We start from the raw sequence: 10674 nt of genomic DNA, 5'->3' as shown, positions 1-10674 counted from the left end.
TCCGGCACTTCCAAAAAGTTTCTGTGTCAGAAAAATCGATTGCTCTTGCCGTGTACACAAACTGCCAAAACTCAGCAGAAATGTTCCGATTTCATTTAACCCTCCTGTGGCCTTGAGTCAAATTGAGCCGAAGTTCCAAGGCTTCAGGAGGGTAAACTGGACCTCACACTCTTAGTAAAACACGCAGCTGTTGAGTTCAGATTAAATTCAGCATATTTGTATTTCTGTTCATAACAGCTCCTGCCCCCCCCCTTCTCTGGACCCAGCTCCTGTCCTTCCTCCCCCCTCTGTGGACCCAGACCCAGGACCTCCGTCTGGGCGTTGCAGCGTGACCTCAGACTCTCCTGATCGGTGCTCACCTGTCACCACAGCGCTGCACGCTCTCTGAGAACCAAACCATCCGTGCTAAGAGCCAATTTTCTGCCCACCTGGAGAATGAGAAAGGCTCGGGTCCATTCAGAACCAGAACCGCTCAACGATATGTAGAGCAGGTGTGCAGGACGCGGGCTTCTGCTAACGAGGGAGCTGAACTGAACGCACCACCGAACACAACATCTGTCATGTCAGAGACAGGTTCTGCAGAACCAGAACCGGCAGACGGATGGGAGGGAGTGGGCCTTTTATCTGGTGGGGGCTGCAGGGTCCCCGGCTGTGACCTCTACAATCTGAGCCCCGGCCTGGCTCAGACCATCATCTGAGGCTTTACAGGGTTCTGATTGGACGGAAGTCAGGGTTCAGGTTTCTGAGCCAGCAGAGAAACAAGCAGACACTTCCTGTCATCCGTCCATGTCCTCACACCTCCTAGCCCCCTAAACCCCCAAAATCTGGTCCTAAACCTGGTCCTTAACCCCAAAACCTGGTCCTAAACCCTCCAAAACCTGGTCCTTTTTTTTTTTTTTTTNTAGTGTGGGAGTATGTTATATGAACAAGTGGAATGGATCGGATAACGAAGTTTGTAGAGAAAACATGGACTGGATTTCATGTAGTGAGGGAGTACGCTATATGAACAAGTGGAATGGATTTGATAACAACGCACCAAAGAGGATCTCTACCTTACGCTGTAAAGAAAAAGGAAACTGACCGATTTATGATCATATATTTGAGCTAATAATGAAATAATATATGGTTATTTATTTAAACTTATATTCTGGCCACATTATATTGAATTTTTGTAAAAAAAATAAAATAAAATAAAAAAATTTTGACACCAAAATTATTTAGGGGGGCTTGAAAACATTTTAGAAAAAACATTTTTGAAAACAGGCCTAGTGACGCCACTGGCTGTGCCCTTACAGCTTCCGGGAGAGAGAAAAAAGAGAATACATTGAGCATGTGCACACAGATTGCCGGTGTTCTGACGATCTGTGCTACTTCGTCAGCTTTACCTACCGTAGCACGGCTAGATAGCTATGTCTAACTGTTGGTGCTACCCGTCAAAAACTGCAACCATCATGTTTACAAACCGAAAACTATAGCGGTCGGTGGTAATGTTAAATATCATAATCGGATAACATTCTTTGAAGTGGAAACTTCAAAGTTATGTTTAGCTAAAAGTTTGCTGCTTCAGTACATTTAGATCTATTTTCAGAACAATCTGGACTAAATGCAAACTGCCACAACTGAGGCAGCAGACTCTGAGAAACCATTTTTGTCATTTTCATTGTTTTTTTTCTTTGTAGTAAGCAAAGGTGATTTTAACATTATAGCTCTGCTCTAACCAAATTTGAATATTTAGCATGTTTTCAATTAAGGTCCAAGGGTCCAGTCTTTTCATTGCATTTTCTTACTTTTTTCCTTCTCTCTAAAACAAACCTCACTTCCTCCTTACTAATTCTCTGCACTTCCTGATCCAGTATCTGTCCTAGATCTGTTGTCCTCTATCTGTCATTTTCCTTATTCATATAAAAGCAACAATATTTTAACTATTTCACACACTCCAACTGCTAGTATTGCTATAACTGTAAATAGTTTAAGAATTACTTTAAGTGCCCTCAACTTCTTGAACAAAAACTACTATCAAACTAGTTGCAAAGTGTTGCTACAGTGTTACAGGAAACTGCTTATATCATTTAAATTGGTGTGCTTGTCACAGCAGAGTATTGAATGTGCAGTTTTACTGGAGTCGAAACAAGCACATAATAATAACATTATTAAATTTATTCATGGTGTAAAATAGTTTAGTTTACCTTTTTCACATCAACAAGCTTACTTGACACAACAGCTGAAAGCAGCATGTGTCAGAAAAAAATTACAACCTACACACAAAAACTTACAAAAGCACAATAAAAAATACTTCCAAAGCACTCCACAGAAATAAATTTCACTTGCCTGAATTTTTTATGTACATATATGCATCTTTTAATGGTTTAAAAGAAAAAATAAAATAAGAAAAATCTAGTTATTTCCATGCAGAAAGAGTTGTTGTTCAGCTTGTAGGGCACCACAACTGCTTCCACTGGGACAACAGGTAGAAAAGATAATTAAACAAAATGTTCACTGCTTTCTTCCACCTGACTATTAAAATCTGTTTTTTATTTCTACTTTATTTCCATAGTTTAAAAATAGAATGTGCTAAGTATTAATAACAAAAGCATCATGGTGACACAAAGTTACGCTACACTAGACAAACACAGCTTCGGTTATATGTAGCAACCAACGTTACTCATGTGTTTTTTTCAGTACATATTCAGGGCGGTTTACTGAAAAGGTAAGAAAATATTAAGAAGTAGAATAACTATATGGACAAAATATCCCGCTGAAGACCAAATTTGTAGTGATTAACAGTATTTGCAGTGACATAGTGACGCTAAACAATGGGACTAGTTTCTTGTTTAGAGTACGGTAACGTTACTGCAAACAGTAAAAAGCCATTTATATTAATATGTTTGAGTAACATTGCAGCTTAATTAAATAAAACTTACTGTAACCTTCGGAGAAATGAAACAAACAAACAAAACTTCTACAGGTAGCACATATTGATAAGAAATCTGCTGAGTAAACAACCTGTGAAGTAACATCAGTCTGTGCATGCACATTGCCACAAGGTAGGTCGGATTGATGGGTAGCACAGATAGTCGGAACACTGGTCAAAATTACAGACATGTATATGTAGACGCCCCATTGAGCGCCGAATTGTACATCAACGTCGCCACCATATTGGATGTGGCAAAGTGTAGCGATCGTAGAAGATTCCTCATTCATGAGCTGCGGGAATTATAGTAACTGGTCGACAGTTCAAACCAGAACTGATGGCATTACTTTTTACAGGTAAGAACGAAAAATACTTCTGATTGTATTTGGCCATTATATTGTCATTATATGGACAGAATTTGCTGACTTTGTGGCAAATACTATGAATTCCTGTGCATAATATTGTGAATTTCTGCGGTGAGACTTGCCTCCAAACAACCAAGAAGTCTTTTCTGTTTAACTCCATCCATCCATCCATTCTCTTCCGCTTATCCGGGGTCGGGTCGCGGGGGGTAGCAGCCTAAGCAAGGAGACCCAGACTTCCCTCTCCCCAGCCACTTGGGCCAGCTCCTCCGGGGGAATCCCAATGCGTTCCCAGGCCAGCCGAGAAACATAGTCCCTCCAGCATGTCCTGGGTCTTCCTCTGGGCCTCCTCCCGGTGGGACGNTTTAACCAATAATTGATTTTGTGTATGTGAGCAGCCCAATAATATGATTGAAAATCAGGCAATGCAAGCCCGCCACTGAGTTTGCATCTTTGCAATAATGTTTTACGAACTCGAGGAGATTTCCCTTTCCCAATAAAGCCATTAATCAACCTATCCAAGGAATCAAAAAAGATTTCTAAACCTGGTCCTTAACCCCAAAACCTGGTCCTAAACCTGGTCCTAAACCTGGTCCTTAACCTCAAAACCTGGTCCTAAACCTGGTCCTTAACCCCAAAACCTGGTCCTAAACCTGGTCCTTAACCCCAAAACCTGGTCCTAAACCTGGTCCTAAACCCTCCAAAACCTGGTCCTAAACCTGGTCCTAAACCCTCCAAAACCTGGTCCTAAACCTGGTCCCAGCCTCTTTGTTGAACAGCTGACTTCAGTTTCCTGAGTTAGAAACTTAGTCTGTAAAAGAACAGAAACCTCCAACATTTGGAGCTAAAGCTGCGCTAACTAAAACTCCCACAATGCAATGCTGCCCCCTGCTGCTCACACCTACACCTGCAGCAACCAGACCTGAGACATTAAACAGAAAATCCCAATAAATGCTCGACTATCTGCTCTGTGTCTCAGAACCCCGGAGTTCGGACCGATGTTCTGCCAAACCGGGTTTTATGACGTTCAAGTTTAATTTAATTAAAGCTGGTTTAAAACTTTTGCACAGCTCTTTATGTCCATATTTTTAAAAAGCTGCTTCTTGATTTAAAATGAATCCATTTGAGAGCAGAAATGTTTTAATCTTTCCCAGACTTGATCAGAACCAAACCTCCAACAGACAAGTTCTGGGTTTTGACCCGATCCAAACCTGGTTCTGAACAAAAATCCAGGATGTTTGTTGTTTGATGCAAACTTTGAAATGTTTGAAGTTGGGTTTTAACAGTTTTTATTGGAAAAAATCAGCCGAACTGTCTGACGTTCAGCAAACATTCAGAGGAAAAGAAACTTTAGTTTTGTTGGTTTTCTAACTGGTTACATTTCAGCCCCGTTTATTTTCTCAGACAAGTTTAACATTTTAAAATCCAGGTGAAAAGGTGTGGGTGGGTGGAGTCAGTGTGACGTCCCGCACAGAGCCGTCAGCCGGGTCTGTCAGAAGACAAAATGTAAGAAGAGACTCATGAAGCTGTGTCCGATTCACAAAGGAACAAAGTTAGATGATGATGCTGATGATGAAGGCTCACCTGCAGCAGCCGGATGCTCCTCAGAGCCGTCTCGTCCAGCAGGGACATGTCCACAGAGTCCATCTGGCTGGCCAGGAGCTGAAGACTCTGCAGGACACATTCCAGGTTAAAGAGCAGCTCTCATCCCGCCCCACCGCCGCCGCCGCAGTCACTCACCTCTCCGTTTCCAACGGGGACGCTGAGGACGACATCCTGACTTCCTGCTGCGACGGGAGAGCCGTTCACAGAAATGCTGAAGACTCGCTCTTTGTGGCGGGCGACTCTCACAGCAGGAGTCTTCGGGAGTCTGAGGAGACAAAGACAGAGTCTGAGCAGCAAGAAGGAGTCAGAGTTTGACAGATCTGGACTGTCAGGACTGTACCCCTGCTTCCTGCTCCCTACTCCCCGCTCCCCACCCCTGACTCCCCGCGCCCGGTCAGTCCAGGTGACTCACCGGGGGTCGAAGCGCGGCGTGATGAGAGGAGTCGATCCCATCATCAGAGACGAGTCCAGCATGGTTCTGGCAGGAGTGACCAGGGGCTTCCTGCTGGACCTGGATCCACAGACACACAGTTAGAACAACAACCCTGGAGTGGGCGGGGCTACGGTTAAAACCAAGTGAAGGGGCGGAGCTTGAACTCACCTTCTGCTCTGTTTACTGAAAGCTCTGGAAGTCGTTCTTGTAGGTTGGGGTTTTCTGGTTGTTCTTCCCTAAATTAGGACAAAAACTAAACGTGAGAAATGAGCGACGGATCCGTCTCCATCTTTATCTGAACTTCAACGCCACAAACACAAACCTTCCTGCTTGAACTGGGAACATTTTCATCATCTGAGGTGGATTTGGTTTCACCTTTCTTCTTCTTCATCACTGCGGGTCAGAACCGGGTTCTTACACAGTTTACATTTACACAGTTTTATTTGTTTATTCTTTCTGCCAGCCTTGTCAGGCCTGGAGTCTCCGGGACTGTCGGTTTTATTTGGTTTCGTTCTGGAAGGGGAGCTGAACTCACATTTCCTGACTGTTTTCTGGAGGACTGCGTGGTCGTCAGCGCCGACGCTCTCAACGATGGCGGCGTCTTCTTCTCTCTGCTGAGACACAAACAGAGGCGGGACGTTTGACTCGGACCGAGAACGTGGTGACGTCTGACACGAAGCCCACTCACCTTCACATCGTCCACCTCTGGGGTCTTTGGTTTCTCAGACTCTGCAGAAGAACAGGCAGAAGAATCAGAAACGTACAGAACACCTGAATGTTCTCCTTCTTTAAATCAGATCTTACTGATGAGATCCAACCAGACGGTCTGCCTCACAGCTTTGGGCAGTTTGAGTAAAGCCATGTTGTAGCTGTTGTCCACATCTTTCAGCATCTGGTTCAGATTCTCTCTCATCTGTCGAACCCGGGTCTCCACTGCAGAAACACATCACATCATAAACCGTATCGCCAGGGTTCAAACACATTCCTGCTTTTGGCCTTTTAGAACAATAAATGTCAGTAAACTTTTTGTAAACGTCTGTAAGGCAGTAGGGTTTTATTTAGGGTTTCAGTTCGTTAAATTTAAGACTTTTTCAGACAATCTTTCAAATTTCAGACTGAATAAAGACTGAATAAAGACATGATTCACGGATTTCCTCAGCAACAGCAGGAACCTTTCTGATCACCGACCTTCGCTGTTAAAGTCCTGCAGAAAAGCTTCCAGCTTCGCCGCCTTCGGGTTGTTTTTCCGGGGTTTGGTGGTCCTCTTCCTTGGAGCCATGTCTGCATGAAGCGGGAGAGAAATAATCGTCAAAACCCTGAAGCGTTTTCATGAAAACATCAACGTTTTTAACAGAACGGGACATGCTAGCAGGCTAACCGTGTTAGCTGCTGACTTAGCATAGCTAGGCTGTTCCCGCGCGACCGTTTTAGGTAGATTTATTCCCACATCCTTTAAATAAGTCCAATATATAGTTTATAACCGTGATAAATGCGTTTATTAAAGAATTTAGTACCTACTTTGACGGTAAATCTCCCTCTTCCACAAAGACTTGTTTCAAAAATCTACACAAAAAAATTAAACCAATCAGGAAGCACGTTTTCTTTACGTCACCAGAAAGCGCTACGTTCTACTGGGCTGCATTCACAAACTAATATACAGTCGGAATTTTCCAACTTGTTGCAGTAAAATGAAAGAATTAGCCACAATAAGTCGGATTTAAAAGTCTTATGAAATAAGCCTTCGTATTTTACAATATTTCAAAATAACATAATACTGTACATTTAAATATTTTTATTTTCTTATAGATAATCAAATGAAACAATGACAAAATCAAATTTGTCTCTAAAGCTAAATTAATTCCATATTTATTAGTAGATTTTTGTTGTGAAAGACTCTAGACTAAATCACACAAGTATATGTTTCTTTGTTGATCGTTAAAGGCTCTGTGGTTAAAACAAAGTGGAGATGTCCGGTTTCCCACTTTTGCGGTACCTTGAACGCATCAGACGTCATTGTTTACATCAGGAGACCGGAAACGAGCTCTAGCATCATGGCAGGAGTGTGCTGCAGCGTGGAGAATCTTAGAAGTGCGGGAGAAAATCAGTTAAAGTCGCCTGTATACCAGAAATAAAATTATAACGTGTGATTCCCGAACTTTCACCTCCACATCCGGCTGCTGACATCATGTCCACCCCGGCGGTGAGCTGCCTTCGGGAGGCTCTGAGGAGAAGCTTCGTGACTCTGGAGAAGCAGCGGTCAGTTTGGAGGAGCGTGCTGGCGGAGTGCAGCCCTCTCATGGACTCTTTGGGGAACTTGGCGGAGCAGATGAGCGCGCTGTCCCGGGTCCAGCTGTCCGACACGCCGCTCAGAGTCTTCCCGGAGCTGCGGGAGCGGCTGCGGTTCAAGCTGCTGCAGGCCGCCGACTCGGTGCTGGAGAACATGAGCTGCAAGATGTGAGTGAAGCAGCCGGTCAGAGTGACGACATGTCCAAATACTGGTCATTACAGGTCATTTAGATCATTTAGATCAGGTTCAGGTTGGTACAGTTACTGACATCTAGTGGTCAGGTTTCAGAATGCATCTTCTTTTAAAAACGACAAACTGCACCTGAATCAGGAGGATAATGAAGGAAAAACAAGTTGGGTCAGATCCAGGGACAGGTTTTAACCCAGTTCTGTCAGACTGATGAACGATCATCAGCCGTTGAGGTAAAATAAAATGTTCAGATGTGAATAAAATCCATGCTGGAAACTGGTTATTGGACTGAAGTTTATTGAACCTGTGGACTGTTTGTCTCTTAGTGTTCAGTCTGTGAAGGAGGCGTTCAGGTCAGGTTTTCAGAATAATCTGTACACTTTTCCCCATGACAGTCAGCATTTTAAACCTGAGCTGAACAAAGATTAAATTTTGAGTGTTTGTCCAGTTTTTAGCATTTTACTGTTTAACAGGAAGAAGAGCTGAGGGATATTTCTGTGTCCGTTTCTTTAAGAGGGAATAAAATCTAAATATCTGTGTTTATGAACAACACCTGTTCTGTCTCGTTGTACCAACAGAACATCGCAGATAAAAGAAAACAGTAGAAATGATGCCTTGTTGTCCTCCTCCCTCAGGACCGGTCTGCAGGCCGTCAGAGACGCCATCAGTAACCAGGTTTCTGCCATCCTGCAGCTCTACGAGCAGAACTCAGACGCTCTGGATCTGCTGGCCGTGACCGAGCGATCCGCCACCGTCCCATCGGTCGCCGACATGTTGGAGTGGCTTCAGGACGCCGAGCGTTTCTACAGACAGCAGTATCCTTCCTGCTGGCCTCTGGGAGTTGGGTTGTGTTGGTGTGGTGTGTTGGGTTGTGTTGGGTTGTGCTGCGTGGTGTTGGGTTGTGTTGGGTTGTGTTGGGTTGTGTGTTTTCCTGAGCTCAGGTTCAGATTCCTGCAGAGGAAAGCTCTGCTGCAGACCCTGAGGCTGGACGACCTCCCCCTGCTGGAATCTGCTCCCAGGAGATGGAAGTCTCTGGAGTCTCCCAGTTCAGATCAGCGAATCAGAGGTCAGGTCATGAATTTATTTATAGATTAATCATTTAGATCTGATGGATCTCATCCCAACTAATCAGTCACTGTTTCTCACTCCTCCTCTGGTCTCTAGTCTCTCCAGATCAACGTTTTCATTGATTTACTTTTATAAACCTTTATAATAAAAATAATCACACTTTATTTATTTGCTTTTTGTGTTGTTTTTTAAGTAAAACCTCATTAAAATTAAATTCTACTGTTTATTGAAGTAATCAGACCCATCAGGTGAGTTTGGTGACCTTTAACCTTTAGTGGAGCTTTGGTTGGTTCTGATCAGATAAAATGATGATGACTCCGAGCTTCAGGGACTGAATCTTTTCTGTTCCAGGAAGCATAGCTCTAACATGAGGAACTTATCTCTGTTTTATTCCAGATACTCTCTGCAAACTGTCCTTCTTCATGGAGTCACAGTGACCACAGCTTTACCCTGTCCTGTCCTCNAAGGACTCCAAAAAGGGTAGGTAATCTGAACTGCTGTTTGGCGCATAAACGCAAACAACAGTCAGGACCCGTCCCCCCACACGTAGGTCGAGGGAGGCTACCCTCTCGTTCACCGGAGTAAACCCAAACGTACAGGCACCAAGATGGGGGGCAACAAGTATGCCCATTCCTGCTCGGCGCCTCTCGCATTGGGCAACTCCAGAGTGAAAGAGTGCCCAATGCCTCTCAAGGAGACTGGTTCCAGAGCCAGAGCTGTGCGTGAGCCCGACTATTTCTAGCCGGAACCTCTCAACCTCACACACCAGCTCAGGCTCCTTCCCCACCAGAGAGGTGACATTCCACGTCCCTAGAGCCAGCTTCTGTAGCCGAGGATCAGACTGCCAAGGTCCCCACCTTCGGCCACCACCCATTTCACATTGCACCCGAACCCTTTGGCCCCTCCCATAGGTGGTGAGCCCATGGGAAGGGGGACTCACGTATCCTCTTTGGGCTGTGCCCGGCCGGGCTCCATGGGTGAAAGCCCGGCCACCAGGCGCTAGCCAATGTGCCCCAGCTCCAGGCCTGGCTCCAGAGTGGGGCCCCGGTGACCCGCGTCCGGGAGAGGGAACACTGTGTCCAATAATCTTACTCATCATAGGGGGTCTTTGGGCTGCACTTCGTCAGGCCCCTCACCTAGGACCTGTCTGCCTTGGGTGGCCCTACTAGGGGCATTAAGCCCCTGACAGCATAGCTCCCAGGATCATTGGGACACTCAAACCCGTCCACCACGATAAGGAGGCAGCCCAGGGAGGGGTCCTGTTTAACTTAATTAGCCCAAAGTAACTACTCTTATTGTTGTTAGTTGCTTAGCCAACTTTTTTCAAACTTATGTAGGTTTCCCAAAGATAAAGAGCTGAGAAAGTAATGGGAAATGGCTGTCAGAGGGTAAGGGTTTTCTGCTAGTCTGTCATCCATGACGGCCCAGAGACCTTTGACAGGACAGGTCAGACAGTCAGGATCAGCGCTGGAGTTGTTCCTTCAGTCTTCTGTTTCCCATTTTATCTCCACAGGGTAGGTGTAGCACTATGCTGATCTGAAACAACAAAATGTTTGTTGGCAAGTTTGAAAAAAAATGTCAAAAAAGCTTTCTCTCGGTCTGAAAATGCAGAAATGAGCACTTTGAAGTAACTGAGGCAATTCTTAATTTTTTCAGTTCTTTTAGTGTTTTTCTATCTCAGGGAGCCTAAATATATTAGTTTTAGTGATCTGAAACAACAAAATGTTTCTTTGGCAAGATTGAAAAAAAAGTGTCAAAAAAGCTTTCTCTCGGTCTGAAAATGCAGAAATGAGCACTTTGAAGTAACTGATGCAATTCT

The 10674-nt window shown here is 44.5% G+C and overlaps 2 protein-coding genes across 6 annotated transcripts; one reads left to right on the top strand and one right to left on the bottom strand.

Moving 5' to 3' along the window:
* Positions 1 to 4538: 4538 nt before the first annotated feature.
* cdca8 (cell division cycle associated 8) lies at positions 4539 to 7328 on the bottom strand. Of its 5 annotated transcripts, none has more exons than XM_017439064.3 (11): positions 7305 to 7328; positions 6500 to 6592; positions 6116 to 6244; positions 6000 to 6040; positions 5847 to 5925; positions 5634 to 5704; positions 5480 to 5547; positions 5291 to 5389; positions 5014 to 5143; positions 4858 to 4944; positions 4539 to 4762 (listed from the first exon to the last, which is right to left on the bottom strand). In XM_017439064.3, exons 2-11 carry the CDS (start codon positions 6588 to 6590, stop codon positions 4727 to 4729), a joined length of 831 nt encoding a protein of 276 aa, XP_017294553.1. In that variant the 5' UTR covers positions 6591 to 6592; positions 7305 to 7328; the 3' UTR covers positions 4539 to 4726. The 5 variants fall into 5 exon arrangements, with proteins under 5 accessions (XP_017294553.1, XP_017294551.1, XP_017294552.1 ...); XM_017439062.3 differs by lacking the exon at positions 7305 to 7328 and adding an exon at positions 6830 to 6951; XM_017439063.3 differs by lacking the exon at positions 7305 to 7328 and adding an exon at positions 6826 to 6893.
* A 19-nt stretch (positions 7329 to 7347) lies between these two features.
* c19h1orf109 (c19h1orf109 homolog (H. sapiens)) lies at positions 7348 to 9318 on the top strand. The gene is made up of 4 exons (XM_017439067.3): positions 7348 to 7765; positions 8423 to 8602; positions 8735 to 8853; positions 9252 to 9318. Exons 1-4 carry the CDS (start codon positions 7497 to 7499, stop codon positions 9290 to 9292), a joined length of 609 nt encoding a protein of 202 aa, XP_017294556.1. The 5' UTR covers positions 7348 to 7496; the 3' UTR covers positions 9293 to 9318.
* The last annotated feature ends 1356 nt before the right edge of the window (positions 9319 to 10674 follow it).

Source organism: Kryptolebias marmoratus, linkage group LG14, assembly GCF_001649575.2.
Source record: "Kryptolebias marmoratus isolate JLee-2015 linkage group LG14, ASM164957v2, whole genome shotgun sequence".
NCBI lineage: Eukaryota > Metazoa > Chordata > Actinopteri > Cyprinodontiformes > Rivulidae > Kryptolebias > Kryptolebias marmoratus.
Note: the sequence above shows the minus strand (reverse complement) of the source record. Positions and strands in the feature narration are given on the sequence as shown.

What these genes read in the sequence shown, in the direction of transcription:
- c19h1orf109 (XM_017439067.3), top strand. Translation starts at nt 7,497, where the DNA reads ATGTCCACCCCGGCGGTGAGCTGCCTTCGGGAGGCTCTGAGGAGAAGC. An exon ending in GAGAACATGAGCTGCAAGAT is followed by an intron (nt 7,766 to 8,422) that starts GTGAGTGAAGCA and finishes CTCCTCCCTCAG; the next exon opens with GACCGGTCTGCAGGCCGTCA. An exon ending in GAGCGTTTCTACAGACAGCA is followed by an intron (nt 8,603 to 8,734) that starts GTATCCTTCCTG and finishes GCTCAGGTTCAG; the next exon opens with ATTCCTGCAGAGGAAAGCTC.
- cdca8 (XM_017439064.3), bottom strand. Translation starts at nt 6,590, where the DNA reads ATGGCTCCAAGGAAGAGGACCACCAAACCCCGGAAAAACAACCCGAAG. An exon ending in GCAGGACTTTAACAGCGAAG is followed by an intron (nt 6,245 to 6,499) that starts GTCGGTGATCAG and finishes GTGTTTCTGCAG; the next exon opens with TGGAGACCCGGGTTCGACAG. An exon ending in TTCCCAGTTCAAGCAGGAAG is followed by an intron (nt 5,548 to 5,633) that starts GTTTGTGTTTGT and finishes GTCCTAATTTAG; the next exon opens with GGAAGAACAACCAGAAAACC.